The sequence below is a fragment of the Palaemon carinicauda genome, chromosome 15, assembly GCF_036898095.1.
Source record: "Palaemon carinicauda isolate YSFRI2023 chromosome 15, ASM3689809v2, whole genome shotgun sequence".
NCBI lineage: Eukaryota > Metazoa > Arthropoda > Malacostraca > Decapoda > Palaemonidae > Palaemon > Palaemon carinicauda.
In genome coordinates this window covers 63,147,198-63,167,110 of record NC_090739.1, presented here as the reverse complement: position 1 = coordinate 63,167,110, position 19,913 = coordinate 63,147,198, and the positions used below count along the sequence as shown (strand labels likewise).

Here is a 19,913-nt window from a genome sequence, read left to right as displayed (position 1 = left end):
GTCAAGAGTTTAAAAAAATGTCAAGTCAGAACTGCCCTGAAAAAGTGGACAAGATCTTGCAAGACCAGCTAGTTTGTTCACTCAATCCAAAGCCATATAGCACTAAAAGGAGGTCTCCAACCTCAAGGGTCGGCAAAGCGCAAGTCAGTGACAAAGGACTCCCCTGTTGCTGGCCACATAGTTGCTCCACCAAGCTCATAGCACTCATTTGTGAGTGCCATAAACTGGTTGGAGTGAAGCAACCCTCACAAAGGAACACTCCAACCCTGGGTTCTCTTACTCTATTGGTACTGGAACAAGGTCCAGCACCTTTGGGTCAGGAGAACCCTGAGCTTCTATTCCCTCACAAGGATAAAGAGTTTAGAGAAACGTAAAGACAGAACTGCCCTGAAAAAGTGGACAGGATCTTCCTAGACCAGCTAGGTTGTTCACTCCATCCAAAGCCATACTAGCACTAAAAGGAGGTCTCCAACCTCAAGGGGCGGCAAAGCGTAGGTCAGTGACAAAGGACTCCCCTGTTGCTGGCCACATAGTTTCTCCACCAAATTCACAGCACTCACAAAAAACTGGTTAGAGTGGAGCAACCCTCACAAAGGAAAACTCCAACCCTGGGTTCTCTTACTCTGTTGGTACTGGAACAAGGTCTAGCACCTTTGGGTCAGGAGAACCCTGAGCTCCTATTCCCTCACAAGGGTCAAGAGTTTAAGAAAACGTAGTCAGAACTGCCCTGAAAAAGTGGACAAGATCTTGAAAGACCAGCTAGTTTGTTCACTCAATCCAAAGCCATACTAGCACTAAAAGGAGGTCTCCAACCTCGAGGGGCGGCAAAGCGTAAGTCAGTGACAAAGGACTCCCCTGTTGCTGGCCACATGGTTGCTCCACCAAGTTCATAGCACTCATTTGTGAGTGCCACAAACTGGTTGGAGTGGAGCAACCCTCACAAAAGAACACTCCAAACCTGGGTTCTCTTACTCTGTTGGTACTGGACCAAGGCCCAGCACCTTTGGGTCAGGAGAACTCTGAGCTCCTATTCCCTCATAAGGGTCAAGAGTTTAGAAAAACAAGGAAGCAATGCACCGCTATCCAGGTAGGAAGGGTGAAGGAAGACGATCAAGCGCTTTCTAACACCTGACCGATGGAAAGAGTGCTCGGGGCCCATGAGGACATGACCCTTTGATTGGCTTCACTACCAGGGTAACCATGTTAATTACCCAGGCAATAGCACTGTCCATTGCAGAACTGTTAACCTCTTCCAAAAGAGAGGCGAGATTGGTAGGAGACCCACGGCCTTCCTACTGTTTCTTCTTCTTGAAAGAAGCACCTGAATCAAGAGATGAAGAGGAGGAGGAACCAAGCGTACAGTAAATACTTCTTCCCCATTACCTAGCTTCCTCATAAACTGCATGCAAAGAAGTAAAATCTGGGCAATCATCAACTGTTTCCATGGCGGTAGAAACCACAGGAGTTTCTCCTTCAGGAACTACAACACTGGGGATCAATGACAACAAGGGAGCAATAAGCAAAGGCACAGGCATCACTACTGGAGCCATGGGTCCTAAGGTCACATGCACAGAGGTGAGCACTAGGGAAAACTTTTTGGGTTTCAATGGTACTTTAGGGCTTATTCTTCACCATAACTCACACTAGTTAATGGTACACAGATGGGCATTGGGGAAACTCTTGGGTCTCAGACTCGCTTGCACAGGGGACACCAGGGGCTAAGTAGCCTTTCCTATCCATTCCTTCACTAAGCTTATGGAAGGCCTGCCTAAATGACTTATGGAGCTTATGGAAGGCCTGCCTAAAAGACTTATGGAGCTTATGGAAGGCCTGCCTGAAAGACTTATGGAGCTTATGGAAGGCCTGCCTAAAAGACTTATGGAAGGCCATAACTTCTTTAGGTAAAACTCATCGGGAGCGGTCTGCACAGAAACAGTAGAGCTCAAACATATGAAACCCAGAAAACTTTCCAATGTAGGCTAGATCCAAGTTCTCTTGGCTCCTGACATTTACTCGCCAGGAATATATATGCAGAAGCTTCAGGTGCTTACAATCTTAATAGGATTATAAAAATAACTATAGCACTTTATATCCTTTCCTTCCTCAAAGAAAATGTCGGCCACTGAACACTAGGCCACGATCTACACTTGCCACATGGGTATGAATGAGAACAATCAAGCCACCTACAAACTGCACAAAGAAGTGTTGATCATGAATCTATTTCACCAACCACCTTTCCCCTGGCATTTATGAACACTTTGTTTCCTCTCTATGATGACAGACGACCCCAGGTCACAAACATGAAATGTGTAGGAAAAAATTAAAATTAAAATGCCTTTGATTAAGGCGAAACAGTTCACCTGTACCAGTTGCGGATGTAGACAAAAGTGAAGAGTTTGAAAAGTACCTAGTTAATAAATTCATCAGCCATCCCAACTCTGCTAAAGATATAATGTACCATTAATTTAAAGGAAGAGAGGTATGTATTTGCATAAGAATACAGTACGTAGTACTAAAATTATACTTTGCGTCCTGGAAATAATACAAGATCTAAATAAGCTTAAAAGAAAGTCATTTTAACATACCTTGTGCTGAAGAAATCCAGTTTTATTGTTTCAATTCTTATTCACTCTTGATGTTGGAAATCATATTATTTAACAATGGTAGTTTCAAGAAATTCTTGGACAGCCCCTTCCTCTTATTTCATTAAAAGCCACCAGTTGTAAATCTTCCACACAGTGTTGAAAAAATATGGCATTGCTTGAGCAGAATGTCTTTTATGGAAACTGACTTACTTCTCTGGTAACCACATCTAGCTAAGATATAAAAGTAAAGGATGATCTTGAACCAATGATAGAACATTTAATTATTATGATAATCTATAAATGTTTCAGTGAAAAGTTCTCTTGAAAAAGAAATGGACTTTATAACTTTTTTATTTCTACACAATACTCACCTGATGTTCATACTGTATTGCTTCTTTAAAAGCTTGGTTTATTGACATTTACCCCTAAAATTGAAAAAATTTCCAATTTCCTTAACTTTCACTACACATGTAAAGTAATGACACACACTAGCGGTTAATGTAAAGAAGAGAAGAGTTGACGTGCCAAGGGCTCTGTTATTTAGGTCTCACTTTCATATTGGTTTGACCCACTCTATTGTACAGATTGTGATACGTTTTGGTGCATTTTAAGATGTCACCCTGGTTTTTTTTAGCCATAAGTAGTCCCTCTAGATACAAAACTAATTCATTCTGGAGTGGCTTTCGTATTATGATTTTTTCGTATGATGAATCACATTTTACATGTAAATCGCCTAATTCGTTCCAAGCCCCACAAAAACACATTAAATATATAATAAAGCTATACTGTACTGTATTAGCCATAATGAAATACAAGCAAATACTGCACACTTGAATCATTCAATACCTAACCTAACTGTTAATACCTGTGAATGAAATAATAATTTGAACATAATGCAATAACAAATGGAAAATAACAAAAATGAGGAACCTTACCTTTCGAGTGAGGCGATGTCCGTACAGTAGTGGAAGAGGAGGACAAATGGCAGAAAACATTTACAAGTAGCATTCTTCATCACTTGCACTTTTCTGTTTTTCTAATCACTTTGAGCTTCCTCTATGCCTTCTAATGGCCTCTTTAAAAAATAACTACCTAAGGAAGCTTGTTTCTGCCTGCTCTTTAAAATGTTCCAAAATGAGTCAGGCAAACGTAATTACACTGCGCAAGAACAGAACCTGCATAAACCTTTTTGGGGGATGTCTTTTTTACAATAGCTGCCATTTTTGGGGGGTGCGTGTTTTCTACAATAACTGCCATGTTATGATAACAAGCTACAGCCTCCGCCTCCTTAATTTCTGCCATTGTCTTCCTCCTTGTTGCCGCTAGAGAACTGTTCTTGAACGATGTTCATTTGCATGGCCTCCAACTCCTTCAGTTCATCCATCATCAGCTCCTCTTGGTGCTCCTCGAGCTCATTTATGTCATCCTCATCTACGAACAGTCCCATGGACCTCCCGAGTGTAACGATTTTCTCAACCTCCCGTTGCAGAACAGGTTCAGGATCGTCAACTTTTTCGGTTTCGGCTTCAGCTAGGCCTACGTCGAATCCCCCAAAGTCTCATGCGGAGACGGGATCAAGACACAGCTCCTTCCACAAAGAGTTCAAGGTGAACCTCAAAGCCTCCTACCCAGCTTGATCGACGAGTCTGAGGCATATGAAAATATCGAAATGAGGTTTGTGCTGTCTTTGTATAGAGCTTCATGAAGTTCGAAATCACTTGCTGATCCAAGGGCTGGAGAGGGGTGGTGTTAGGTGGAAGATAAAGAACCTTGATAAAGGAATACTCCAGAAGGATATCTTCCTCAAGGCCAGGAGGGTGAGTAGGAGCATTGTCCAACACCATAAGACATTTCAGAGAGAGGCATTTCTCTTCCAAATATTTTCTGACAATCAGACCTAAACAGAAATTTACCCACTCGACAAAAAAGTCTTGTTACCTAGACTTTCACATTAGCCCTCCACATCACCCGAAGCTTCTGCTTTAGCCCTTTGTGGGCCTTGAAGGCTTGAGGAGTCTCTGAATGATACACCAGTAGGGGCTTGACCTTACAATCCCCACTGGCATTTGCACAGAGTGCAAGAGTAAACCTATCCTTCATAGGCTTATGCCCAGGTAGCTTCTTCTCTTCCACCGTGATGTATGTCCAATGAGACATTTTCTTCCCAAAAAATCTGTTTTGTCACAGTTGAAGACTTGCTGGGGACTGTAGCCTTCCTTGATAGTCAACTTGTCGAACGTCTTAACAAAGGTTTTGGCCGCTTTTGTGTCCGAGCTGGCAGCCTCCCCAAGCCGCACACCGAATGAATGCCAGATAGTCTCTTGAATTTTACAATCCACCCGTGTGAAGCCTTGAACTCTAGGAGTGAATGCTTCGATGACCTTTCTCCTGAGTCATCTTCGACCTGAGCACGAACGAAATCACCAAAAAAGGCGCTGCCCTTCTGGCAGATTAGTCTCAATGATCGTTTTTCCAGAGATTTTCTTGTCCTTAATCCAAAATAGAAGCAGTCTCTCTACCTCCTCATAGATGTGCTTGAAAAAACAGCCAAACCCTTACAAGGTGTTACTGCTTTGATGGCTATCTTCAGCTTAAGAATGGTGCATATTGTCGACAGATTTCGGCCATATTCCTTAGCAATCACACACAACAGCATGACAGCCTCGCACTTCTTGATTATCTTCAACTTAGTCTCCTAGAGAGTTTCCTTTTTTCTTTCCCTGAACATCACCAACATTCTAGGGACCCTTGGATAATAATGCACGAGTTGAATAACACAACACGATACAGTACAGTAACTAAAAACAGGAAAGGGAAATCACCAACAAAAATTCAATCTGAACGATAGCGCTGCCAAAACGTACTAGTCAAGGAACTACGACACGTAGATGCACGATAGGATAGATGCTAGTGCTAACTAGCATCAGATTAGGGAGATAACCAATGAGAGAGGGGAACAATGGTGGCGAGTTTCGAGTTTGGCGGCGCGCTAATTCTACAAGGCAGCCGGGCAGATCTCGTACTGTATCTCATTTCATATCACAAGTGGTTTTTCGTAATAAGCGAAAAAATCTTTGTATCTCGTTTCATATCGCGAATTTTTCATATACAGAAACTTTCATATCAAGAGATATCACTAATTGTATAGGGACGGTACAGTAATGTGAATTAGATAACCATTGTGAGGAGTGCGAATACCTCACTGTTCCTCTTATCAAAAAGTATGTTTAAAGTTCAAAGTGCAAAATGAAACTTGCTTTTAGTTCAGGGGGAAATCCAGACAAGACTAAGCTAGTTCTTTATAGCGAGGATGACGACGATAATGACATAACACCGTTCTCTAATACTGCACAGCACTTTACCAGTAAGTTTGAACGAGCTTCAAAAGCTCAACTTATTAGCTTTCTTTGTTGAACTTCAAAAGGTCGGCGAGTCTTCACTTAAAGGTGGTAATTATGATCTTACCTACCTGGTTGGTAACCCTAACCCGACTTCTCAAGCTGGGTCTAGGGGTAATAGCGTCCCATTCATTAAGGGTTCTAATGGTTTACTGCACCTTAAAGTCGAGATCCTCTCAGAGCCTCAAATTCTTTATTTACTTTAGACTCTTCTGCTGCTAAACCCTTGTATTCTCACAATCCTAGTTGCCTCTTAGGCAATTAGATTGTGAGGCAGAAGACCGAGCTGGTAATCTGGATCCTTATATCTCTCGACCTTTTAAAGTACATGCTGTCATAAGGAAACCGTCCACCATGCCATGAATTTTGTTTTCTAATAACTCAAAATACACAATTTCTATATATGTTTTAGACATATATGATACCTTCATCATATAAAAATTTCCAGTCATTTTATCAAAAACTATTTAATATATTAGCAAAAATCATACATACATACATATACCAAGGCACTTCCCCCAATTTTGGGGGGTAGCTAACATCAAACAAATGAAACAAAAAAGGGGACCTCTCCTCTCTACGTTCCTCCCAGCCTGACAAGGAACTCAACCGAGTTTGGCTGGTACTGCTAGGGTGACACAGACCACCCTTCCCTGTTATCCACCACAGATCATACATACATATACCAAGGCACTTCCCCCAATTTTGGGGGTAGCCGACATCAACAAATGAAACAAAACAAAAAGGGGACCTCTACTCTCTACGTTCCTCCCAGCCTGAACAGGGGACTCAACAGAGTTCAGCTGGTACTGCTAGGGTGCCACAGCCTACCCTCCCCTGTTATCCACAACAGATGAAGCTTCATAATGCTGAATCCCCTACTGCTGCTACCACAGCGGTCATCTAAGGCACCGGAGGAAGCAGCAGGGCCTACCAGAACTGCATCACAATCGCTCGCCATTCATTCCTATTTCTAGCATGCTCTCTTGCCTCTCTCACATCTATCCTCCTATCACCCAGAGCTTTCTTCACTCCATCCATCCACCCAAACCTTGGCCTTCCTCTTGTACTTCTCCCATCAACTCTTGCATTCATCACCTTCTATAGCAGACAGCCATTTTCCATTCTCTCAACATGGCCAAACCACCTCAACACATTCATATCCACTCCAGCTGCTAACTCATTTCTTACACCCGTTCTCACTCTCACCACTTCGTTCCTAACCCTATCTACTCGAGATACACCAGCCATACTCCTTAGACACTTCATCTCAAACACATTCAATTTCTGTCTCTTCGTCACTTTCATTCCCCACAACTCCGATCCATACATCACAGTTGGTACAATCACTTTCTCATATAGAACTCTCTTTACATTCATGCCCAACCCTCATTTTTTACTACTCCCTTAACTGCCCCCAACACTTTGCAACCTTCATTCACTCTCTGACGTACATCTGCTTCCACTCCACCATTTGCTGCAACAACAGACCCCAAGTACTTAAACTGATCCACCTCCTCAAGTAACTCTCCATTCAACATGACATTCAACCTTGCACCACCTTCCCTTCTCGTACATCTCATAACCTTACTCTTACCCACATTAACTCTCAACTTCCTTCTCTCACACACCCTTCCAAATTCTGTCACTAATCGTCCAAGCTTCTCTTCCTCGTCTGCAACGAGCAAAAATCATGGTTTTGATAAAATTTTTAGGTACATTTTTCTCCACTAATATGACAGCAATTGTTTTGAAAATCCTACCATCAACAATTCTTTAAAATTGAATAAATCTGTGCGACAGAATTTTTTCTTAATTTTCTTAGTCTAGACCTAAAGTATTATTAAAAGAAAAAGACAAAAAATAAAATAAAGATTCTGGTACAGAAAATTGTGGGATTTTTATTCCTCTTTTCAATATCTTTCTCTCTAAAATCAAACAATGAGAAAAATGTCCATAAGTGTGAATAAGTATGCTTTTGAGTTAGCTCCCAAAGATTTGCAACAAACTTTTGCATCTTTTCTTAAAGAAATCAAGACAACATTATTATATCTTTACTTTGTACTTTTATTGTTTATTCCTACATAAGCGTAATGGTGTCATGAGTTACCAGCAGCCTCTCATTGTTGCCAGAGTTTTAGTTAGCATGTTTCAGCTTTGTACTCATGAGTTTCCCTCTCTTCCTGGTTTTTTTCTTGCTCTCTGCTTACTTTTTGTTCTTTCTATGACCTTAGGTAACATTGACCTGCAAGTAAACAAACACATGCATTATAACTTCTATACATCTTTGGAAACTCTGGCTGCTGTTTTCCTAGCTCGTAGTTTCGTTCTCCTACCCTCTACCAATGACTTCCATTTCTGCCAGACGTACGAGATTTCGAAACATAAGTGAAAAAATCGCTATATATATGCATAAATAAACACACAAAGACGATTCTGTCAAACTCAGTCATGCAGATGATGCAGTAAGGATGACGCCATCATTTAAAGACCGCTATATCTTCATTATTTGTAAAAATAATTGGCTCAAACTTCTGGAGACCATGTATGATAGGTTTCTGCATACACAGAAGCAATAAAACGATTTTCGATTTCTGATAGTTGGTATGTCAAAACACCATGGCGGACGATCCCCTTAAGCAACTCTTGTATTTCATTTGTGGATGGCATGGCATATTGTATGATTGATTCTCTTAGCGCTTACGTTATTGATGAAATTTCAGCTAAAGTTGATCAGTTGCATTGTTTTATATTTTACTCATTACTATTTGGATCTGTACCCATATAGCACTATACACAACTCAAGTTTAATACTGGCACAACCTACGATATTTTACATTATCCATTAAAGGGTTTTAATTTTGAAATATACCACCTAGACCAAGACTTGTATCATTGGCATTCTTTGTTTAACAATAAATTTTTTTAATAAAAATGGGCACTGTCCTATAGGTTTTACAACAAAGAAAATATCATACAAAATGTTGAAAGAAAATTTTAAAAGGAAACAAAAACATGTGTAACAATTCTAACCTACTCAACAGTACACAATGAAAAAAGAAAGAAACATTCTTCTACTAGATAGTATTATTGAATGCCAAATCAGAGACTAGCTGTAATATTTGAAAAATAGCCCGTACGCTTAATGGCAGTCTGCCTTCTTTATTTCGTATCAAAGACATACAGTAGAACCAAATACTTCAAGTATCAAAGAATTAAGGTTACCAATAAATGATGGGAAGGTTAAAGGATGTCCAGATCTCCTGGTCAAGTAGGGCATAGGTTAGGTTCAGTTACAAAGCATCCATAAATCTTAAACTAATTTACAAAGCTCTAAGTCAGATTAGGATATGAGGTCTTATCAGGAAAGATATGGAACCCTATGTTACATTAGGGTGTATTCCTGCAACAAATTTACAATGATTGTGATTGTTGTAAATTATATACCAAACCAATTTTCTTACTACTGATGTAGTTAATGTAAAGTACTTTAACCATTACCTGATCATTTAATTCATTGGTTTTGGTTTACACCACCTAGAAACCCACCTTACCCACTACTGTTTTAGACTACCACTAGCTAAAACTCCAATTTTGCACCTGGATTCTTCAATAAATTAATTATGACTAAAACCCAAGTGAATGCTTAGGCTTTACAATTGGAGATTTACCCCCCTCTTAAAAACTACAAAAAAGGATCTACACAGGATTTCCATTAAAAATACTCTGAAATAAATCCTATCTTTAGCAAAAATTTTCCCAAAATAAGACCTTTACTTCAGGTAGAACACAGACCTAGCAATACATGACTACATTCCGGTTTGATTTTCAGTAAACAGTACATGCAACATAACCTCATAATTAAAATTGACATAATGTTTAGTCACTTTAAATTGAGATTAACTCATAAAGCAAACAAGTTTTTCCAAAAGCACGAATAAAAGTAAAGTATCCCCAAAATAGACCAATGTTATTGGAAACATGTAGTGTAGTACTATAAACCTGGCACAAACCTGCTACAAAGTAGACCTGCTTCTGGCTTTTCTAATGACAATTTCTTCAAGACCGTTGATCAATTTTTACAACTAAAAATTGGTTTGTCAATCTACAGTGCATTAAAGAAAATGAAAAAATTATTTTTTTATTTTAACTTTGATTTATGATGTCCAGTTACGGTATTTAATTAAACACGATCCATTACAGTTCTTTCACATGTAGCATCCATGGTTTTCGATTCAGTAAGGATGTGTAAACTTAATTACATCAATGGAAAATACTGTAACAGATTAAGAATTAAAGTGCACTGCTTAAGAAATTAAATTTTCTTCAAGTTTAAGCTCAATAAGCCCTTAACCTGATGTAAAATGCAATGAGTAAGAATTGCCTTTGGCTGTTTTACAGATGTTCAAATTAAAGGGGGGATTGTCTAAAATGAAAATCCTCAAAATTTCATACATTTAAACCAAGAGCTTATTGTGAAAATTCATGCTGTCTATTATGGAGCCACTTTGTTTTGTAACCAATCTGCTGGGGCTATTAACTCTTTTACCCCCAAAGGACGTACTGGTACATTTCACAAAACACATCCCTTTACCCCCATGGACGTACCGGTACGTCTTTGCAAAAAACTGCTATTTACATTTTTTTTTTTGCATATTTTTTATATTTTTTTTTTTTTGAGAAACTTCAGGCATTTTCCAAGAGAATGAGACTAACCTGACCTCTCTATGACAAAAATTAAGGCTGCTAGAGCAATTTAAAAAAAATACACTGCAAAATGTGCTTGAAAAAAAAACTACCCCCTGGGGGTTAAGGGTTGGAAAGTTCCAAATAGCCTGGGGGTAAAAGGGTTAAAAGTTAATTTTGTCAAATAGTAATTGAACCACAAATTCAGATTGCTTATCTCAAGGTTGATGATTTTTAGATCTTTGTTGGAGCAGGAAATTCCTAGTAAAAATGGGTTTTCCAGTTGGTAAAAAAAAAAATACTGTAATAGTAACAATAAAAATGGTAAGATGCTAAAAATAGAGAATTAGAAAATTGCCTAGGCTAAGTTAATTATGTATTTACTAACTTTTAGTTTTAGCCAGGACCATATCCTTGGGTTGAAATTATGATTTCTCAATGTTTCAATCAATTCTAAACAAAATTTAAGTTTTAGAGAAAGATGACTTTTCCTGGGCTAACCATATATATTGGGAAGATACCGTAACAAAAACCTTTAGGTGTGGTGAAAGCAGATAAGAGTAAAATATATAGAGATGATTCCTTAATAAAATCAGGGGACTGGGTTCTTTCCTGGATCCTGCTAACCAGACCCATGATGCAACATCACTTTGAGAACCATGAATAAACCATCCATGAGGTCACCAATGTTATATCTGCCCAAACCATACATCAGATCCATAGTAGCCATAACAAGCAAATGAAACCAGTTTCACATTTTAATACTCAGATTCACTATCTAAAGTTACTAATTAGCCAATGCAAGATTGCAGTTGGTTTTCTATGATGTTGAGTCTTCTAGAATGTTCCAAGACAACTAAGTTTTATCTAAGCACATGAAAGGTACGATACTCGGTAATGTTTCCTTGAATATTTTAGTATTCATTGCAATCTTATCTTCTTAGGCATAATTAATGTTTTACCATAAATGATATGCAAATTGTAAAATCTAGATTGTATTGTTAATTTCCATTATTCAAATGGCTGTACATAATGTAAGGCACTTATATAGGTACTCATTGATTTTCTAGAAGACTTGAATTACCAAGAGTCCTAGCAATAGTTTATGCATTGTATGAACTCTTCAGAATTGTTTCAGGCAGTTTTTAGAAATGTAAAAATATTAAAATATGAACCTTCTAAGGAGTAGCATTATTTATCAATTTCAAAGGCATGTTATAAAGAACATACTCATAAAAACATTTAGTACTTGTAGAAATATAATAGTAAATATTTAACTGCTGATGACTGTACCACAATTCTAAATGCTTGTGACCAAGAAACAAAAATTACAATTTATTTGAAAAAATACTATAACGTAGTTTACAACTACAAATATTTGAAAGGTAGAGTACTACTACATTAAATATATTTCAATTTGTTTATTGAAAAACTTTAGAATTAGCAAAATGCTGACAGTACCAGATATTTAGAAGTATTTACAAATATAGTATCTATACAAAGATAAAGAGTGAGAAATTAAACCTATTACTCAGGGACAAAATTTCATAATACACAAAAGTTTATTCATGTAAAACCACAAATGTGATCTTAAAAATTATTTTCATTTTTTAAAATAAAACTAATCATCTATTAACTACAAATAAAAACATCTTTAAATGAATAAATCTGCATACCATAATGTACATAAACTATAAATTCTGAAATATTTACTTATCCTCTAAGTAATATTACCATAATGTATTTGTCATTTACTCTTAAATGCAATGCATAAATTTACATGGCTTTTGAACTCTTCTTTATTGATTGATGCTCTCACCCCTGTGGAAAAAGAAAGGGATAACATTAATAAAACTGTTTACAAGAAAAATGTTTAATCTGAAGTAAGCACCATCCATAACTCCTGTATAATACAAAATGGTACATTAGGAGGTAATTTGTGTTTTTCCTCACCATACAAACCTGAGCTTTATGCTATGGATATATTATACTGGACTGCAGGAAAACGAGCCATAAACTTTTAAGGCGAGGTAAACCGCTACCCGCTAGTTAGCAGGGGTTTAGCAGGAGTAGACCAACCATCCCACTCACATACTCAGCTAGACTGTATATCCACTTTAGATGGTGGCAAGACTTTCTAGGGGGATAGGTGATGGCGGGCCAAGTACGAGTAAAGAGCTCAGGTTTGTATGGTTACGAAAAATACAAATTACCTCCAAATTTGTCATTTGTTCTTACACAAATACAAATGCTTCGCTCTTTACTATAGAAACTCACCCTTAGGTGGGTAGAAGGCCAAAACCCAGATGGCTGGAAACTTGACCTGGGGTGCAACTCTAAGGTTGTACAAGCATGAGAGGGGCACCCTTGTTACCTTGCAACCTCTGTATGTCATGTACGAGAGTTGACAGCCAGGGCAATAGTGGTGAAAGTGTGAGGAAACTAAGCATTGGGACTTGACCAGGTAAGACTATCGGAATGTGTAGCACTCCTCTCACTTAACAAAGTCCTAGACATTGCCCGCTTCTACCTCGCACGGACAGGGACTTGACCACTATATAACATATTTCAGGATATATAAGGGAAATGGGTAATACCCGTAGTCGGAGGTAGGCCAGCTTGCAGTCTTCCAGATGCTGTACCTCAAGAGGGGAAGATGAAGGAAGAAAATACCAGTCCTTCTGTCCTTCATCTCAGATTAACACCGGCAAACACCTGCCCTTGACCGACTGCTACTTGTCCTGTAAGGTAGCTTACACCACTTACGCTGCCACCACAGGACCAATGGAGAAGATATACAGGTTCCTGTGGGTTACGTCTTGCAAGTAGTGGGCTGTGAATGTGTTCTGATACTCCCTTCTTGTTTCAACCTGTACTTACAAACAAGTTAAGAACGAGAGGGCGAAAGGGTGAAATCCTCTTTGGGTAAAGACGGATTGCCCATACAAGTAACAGAATGTCTGGATCATAAGTTACCTCCTTGACTGCTGAAATTGCAAAGAAATCAAAGCAGTTATAAACCACTGATGGTTTTAGGTCTTAGCTATGAATTCTGGCACATAAGAGAAAGACAGATCTTTCCACCGCCTGGAGTGACACTGAGGCAGACCTTTTAATTCGCACACTCTTTTGGATGATAATAGAACTAAGAGGAATACTGTCTTCAATGTAGGATCCCTATCTGATGCTCTGCAGAGGTTCATAAGGTGCCAGTTTTAAGGACCTTAGAACCTTTACAACTCTCCAGGACTAGGATTTGATTTCCCAAGGTGGGATAGATTGTTCAAAGCTTGATTAAAGCAGAGACTTCTCAAGAGGATGAGAGATTGATTCCCTTCAGTCTGAAACCTGGCTTAAGGCTAAGCGATAGCCTTTTACTGCTATAAACGAGAGATGTTACTCCTTCCATAGGTAAACTAAAATGTCTCCAATCAGTGGTACAGTACAGTACCCTTGAGTGGAGTAATGTTCCTTCTACAGCCCCAATCACAGAGAAGTGACCACTTTGCCTAATCACCTGCTACAGAGGACTTGCGGAGGTATCCTGGAAGTTGCTCTGCAGTGGGTTTCTAAAAAAACTTTCTTTTAAAGGAGGTACTGGACAACTTCTAGTCATGAAGACCCAGACAATGAGCTGATTCTTGAAACTTTTTCACGTAATGCTGACGTAGAAGTTTTGGCCAATCTGGAAGTTCTCTTGAAACTTCTGTGAGAGGGTCCACGTACCACCACTCCACCTGTGGCCACCTTGGCACAACTTATGTTTTGTGACAGCCTGATCTTCTTCAAGACCGGATGGAGTACTGGTAAGCATCTTCCATTACTGTTGTTGGGTTAAGGACTGGGGAACAGTACACTGGAAGTTTATTGTTCAGATGTGTGGTGAACATGTCCATGGTCACAGAACCCTACAGTGTCGGGAGAGACTTCGCTATTAGAAGATATAAAGTCCATTCTGAACCAACTATCGTCCCTAGTCGCTTCAGATTGTTTCCTTTCACATTCTTTTTCCCCAGGATGAATAGGGATGAAATATGAACTGCTTATATCTGAGCCCAGTGTTGCATTTCTACTGCCAACTGACAGAGGAGATGGAATACCGAGCCCCTGCTTGATGACATAGGTCACTACAATCGCGTTGTTGCTCATCAACCCTACAGTGATCTTTAATCATCTCTGTAAAGTGGAATAACACTAGATAAGCTGCCTTGAGTTCCAGATAGTTCATGTGCAAAGATTTGTCCTTCTAAGACTATAGTCCTGAGTAGTGTTCCTTCATCAGATGGGCTCCCCATCCTTGTCAAGAATCTTCCTAAAAAGATTACAAAATTTAGAGTTTGAATCTGTATGAGTAATCCAGCCAACAAGAAAGATTTGCTCTCACGTCTCATTGGATCTTCAAGTTTGAAGCACATACTGATTCAAGCAGGAAAGATCTCTGGCAGGTCTCCAACCTTCCAACAATTTGTCGAAGACTTCCTCTATTGCTTATTTCTCCGGAGAAAGAGATCTTTTTGGGATCCCATCAACAACAATAACGAGATCGTCGGCGTCTGAGTTAATGGAGGGTGACAGTTCGTGAACAAGATGCGATAACCTGAGTGAATAACTTATACTGACAAAGGATCCTCCCCCTTTAAACAAGCTCCTTCTCATTGTCTGTTATCAGAACCAGATAACAACCAGTCGGAACATTTGACTCCCTTTCGCCACAGGGGACATCTTTCTGGTCACAGGAGTGGAGTTAAACGTTAACCCATTCACTACGAGGCTGAGGATTCGCTCCTCAAGCTATATACAAGATTTGTATACTTGCTCACTTACTCGGTAATAACCTACATTTCTATGTTTATTTGCTTTACTGCTGACTATAGGATAAATTTTTCAAAAGTTTTGTTTCATTTTCCATTATATTAAAAAAAAAAAAAATCATATTCATTGAAGTGACTGTTATTTCATCATAATTCCACAATAAATAGCTGTCAAAATATATAAAACTAATCACCAGTAACAAGGAACTTTTTGTCATACAGAAATGTAATGAGAGAGAGAGAGAGAGAGAGAGAGAGAGAGAGAGAGAGAGAGAGAGAGAGAGAGAGAGAGAGAGAGAGAGTGAGAGAGAGAGAGAGAGAGAGAGAGAGAGAGAGAGAGAGAGAGAGAGAGAGAGAGAGAGAGAGAGAGAGAGAGAGAGAGAGAGAGAGAGAAATATATATATAAATTTAGTTCATTAGAAATATTAGGAATAAGGTTGTTTGTTCTTCTGTCATTCCACCTTGCATGCAACTGTAACTATGAACTGGATAATTCCTGTCTTGGGTATTTCACAGGCTTGGAAATAGAAACTGGACATGTAAGAACATGACAAATATTGCAAAGAATATCAATAAATGGAAATAATGACTGTAGACTAACTTTTACTTGTGAAAACAATGAACAATACTAATAGGAAATATATAAGAAATGATGATGATGATATTTGGTAGAAATGATAGTTGAGAAAAAATCAATAAAATAAGAAAAAAATAAACAAATATTGTCATGCATCAACAACTTGCATTATTGAAAAAAAGTTTTGGTGACATTGTGGGAGGGACTGAAGTCAAGAGGCGGAGAACCGATGATGGTTGAAGTACGTACAGTAGTACTGATCGTCACACCGAGCGAGATAGAGACAGTGTTCTTTAGCACCTCTTTCTTGGTTCTTCCACTGCTAAGGAACAGTCATTGACACTGGGCCGAGATGGCGAGTCCTCTTTGGATACCACTGCTGAGCCATTACAGGACATAAAAACCATCTCCTTAGAATTACCATCTGATACTTCCCGCAGCAAGGAGGTGGAGAAGTTCTCTAGCCTTGGGTTATGTGACTATGGGTTCTGTGTTTTGACCACAAAGTAGTATAGGGAAAAAACTAAAGGAGACCTTCCAATTCAGAGCATGGGTTATTTCGCAAGGGAGTCCACACAACTTGCCTACCATCTTTGCAGATTTTACAGCTAGCAAAATGAAAAGTTGAAAATCAGATCTAAAAGGTTAATAGAGTATTTGTAAGACACTTTAGAATACAGGTCATGTCCCACCCCAGTGCATAAGGTCCCAAGGTGGTTAAGAATGCTCAAAGCTCCTAACGGTCATAGACAACTCTCAAGAGGATCAAAAGTATACAGCCTTCAATCAAAAGACTATGCTCCAGAATGAGCAGTAGTCTTTTACAGCTGAGACTGACAGGTGCTTTTCTTGGCGAAGAAAGACAAGGAAGTCCGTGATCTGCTCTAAAGATGCTCTGACCAGATAAGTATCCCTTTTATGACACCAATTGCAAAATATGGCTCACTTTCCTTGATAGACTCACGTGCAGTCTCTTGTGAAAAGTATTTTTTTTGTAGGAGATGCTGGACTGTCTCCAACCTTGAAGTGCTGGTGACTACATAGACTGGTGGTACCTCAGAAAGTGCAACTCACAGAGAAGAATATCCGTTCTCTCGGAACCTCAAAATGAAGTGTTAATAGCTCAATACCACTTATATTGTAGCCAGCTGGAAGCCACCAGGGTCATCCAGAGGCCTGCATGGCGTGATTAAGACTCCGCTGATCGGCCGGCACATCAGTCTGAAGAGAAAAAGCATAGGCATCAAAGTCATCCCATGGGTGTTGGAAATCATCCTCAAACAGTAACCATGAGTCAAGAGCAGGAGACCACCACATTGGGAGTTTCCTGTTTAGCCGTGTGGCGAATAAGCACCACAAGGCAAAAAGCCTTTCCGTTACACAAGGATGAAGGGACCACTCCAATCCTAAATCCTCATCCTTGTGGCATTCCATGTCTACTAGTTTATTTCTCTTGCCACATGATGTATCTGGCTAACAGTTCTACATGTTATGCCATCCAGATGTGCATCTGCTTTATCAACTTGTAAAGCGGGAATAACACCATTCCCCCCTGCGTGTTAACCTAAGCCTCCTAAAATTCTCTTGGAATGCTTAAGCTACTACAGTGGTATTGTCACACATCATTACTATGAAGTGCCTCCTAAAACTTTCTAATGCTTGCAGTACTAGAAATACTGCTTGCATTTCCATCTCAATGTACTGACACTTCCTTTCTGCTGACCCAACTTCTGATGCGACTAGGTCAGGCCGATGCATCTGAATATAGTTCCATGTCTGGAAGAGGGAAGTCTAGCCATCAAGTAAAATTGGCCAGTGCCTCTCATCCCACTGGAACAAGATAGCTCAGGGGATCCCTGGAGGCCAAACAGTGATCCTTCAGACACCACTGAAGGGATCTCGAGTAGATGCGCCCGAGAAGAACAATTTTCTCTAAGCAATGGTGGCTGAGAGGAATTAGCCAATGTTGAGCTGAAAGTACTGTCTCGGACAGAAGAGGTTGCACTAACTCTCAGAGATTGCTGATGCAATCGTTAGTTGGAAACTCTCACTGCTGCCATGTCTTTCAGTATGCCCAGATACTTCAACCTTTTCTTGGGTATAAGATTTGACTCTCCCAACTTACAACGATCCCCAGATCATGATAAAAAGCAAGAAGACAATCTTGATCCTGTAACAACTACCTCTCTGAGGAGGCTAGGACAAATCAATCGTTAAGATACTTCCACAAAAGTATCCTGTGCCAGTGGGTTCAAAGCGCTACCAGCGAACAACATTCGAGTAAACACCTGGTGAGCAGTGTAAAGTCTGAAACACAAGGGCTTGAACTGGTACACCGCCCCAATTGAATTTTCCACCAGGCCTCAATTGTAGAAACCAGATCTGTCTTCAATGACTTCAAGTGCAATCTTCTACAATATCCCTTTCACCTCTACCAACAATGCTAGGCCTTTTGGTGATGTTGGAGGATAGTTTGTGAGTACTATTAGTCTGCAAGATAGGGGTGCCTGAAGTCCAGAAAAAGTATAAAGTACTGTACCCTTCTCAAGACATTCACTACCCAAGGATTGGCCTCTGCCATGCTGTCCAATGGCATGACAGGCATCTCACTACTAGCACCAACAGGAAATGTGGGACCCCAACATCAGTGTCCCCACTACCTTCCATCCAGGCCTGGACAGGTTGGGGGTCTCAAAAGCACTACATGCACAGGATTCTTTTGAGAGGAAGCAGTTGCAGGTGGTCCTGATCAGGGTCTAGAGAAAATCAAGGCGACCTCTTCCCTCCCATCCCGCAGCCATGGGTGCACCAAAGATTTGGCTACAAACGCCGTCGAAAAGCCAGACTATAAAAGAGACTATGCAGTGCATCAGGAAGGCATGCGAAACACTAATACACTTCTCCACCAGCTCTGCACATGACCCCACAGCAAGTGTCTCATGAACTTCTGCACCAATCCATTCCTAGCATCGGTGCTACCTTTGGACTGACTTCATCCTGAGAATCATGACACCATGACATCCTTCCTCTTCAAAATACAGTTGACCAACTGGTTTGCTACCTTGTGTGCCAGAAAGGTTACTGCCTTTCCACCAGATGGCAAGTCTCTCCTGTACTTCTCCAGAGTCAGGAGTTGATAACCCAATCATCTTTATGAAGTACTATACAGCACCTGACCACTGGTCAAACCAAGAGACTTCATCAAGGGAGGCCATGGAAGAGGATTCCACAGCCCCTACCTCAAAAGCCGATAAGGCCATACCTTCCCTACGTCAACTCGTTGGCGGCAGTCTGCATGGATACAGGAGTGTTTCCGGAGTACGTTGATGTGCAGTGATCACTGGGGGTACCCCTCATTCCACCAAAACATGAAAATTCAATGATGCAGATCTGAGTTTTTGTGGCTCCTGAAGCATACTTCCCTGGTAACCCTGGGACCGAGACAAATGCATACTAACATGCTTTAGCAAACGACGAACTATACAGTCTCTTCAGCCTCATCTTATGCGTTGCCAAGTACGACACTGGAGATGCCTTAGTTTTCCTTTTCTTCCTTAAAGGATAAACCTGCCACTGAACGAGAAGCCACAATCTTCACTCGGCACATGGAGACGATATCAAACAATCTGTCCCTTCCAAGATGCAGTGACACTTTGGATCTAAAGCCGTTCTTGCCATGAACCTATTGCCTTGCAGTATTTGCCCTTTCCCTCACATTTACGATATTCCCATTTCACTTCCATAATTAACATGAAGCCTCCAATCAACTCGCTCTGTAAAGATCATACATACTTTGGATATGATGCAAAAGTACATACGAATAAATTGCAGCCGAATACGAATGTGAAATGTATAA

General features: G+C 40.0%; 1 protein-coding gene across 3 annotated transcripts in view; it reads right to left on the bottom strand.

Moving 5' to 3' along the window:
• Nucleotides 1-11,547: 11,547 nt before the first annotated feature.
• Nucleotides 11,548-19,913, bottom strand: part of SMC1 (structural maintenance of chromosomes 1) — a 110,574-nt gene continuing 102,208 nt past the window's right edge. Inside the window, exon 18 of one of the 3 annotated variants that reach the window (XR_011046670.1) lies at nt 11,548-12,490. Coding sequence is in view for 1 of the 3 variants with exons in the window: in XM_068388445.1 (XP_068244546.1) it covers nt 12,485-12,490 (6 nt within the window). In the remaining 2 variants the exon portion in view is untranslated. The remainder of the gene's footprint in view (nt 12,491-19,913) is intronic. The other 2 variants (XM_068388446.1, XM_068388445.1) reach the window with 2 other exon arrangements.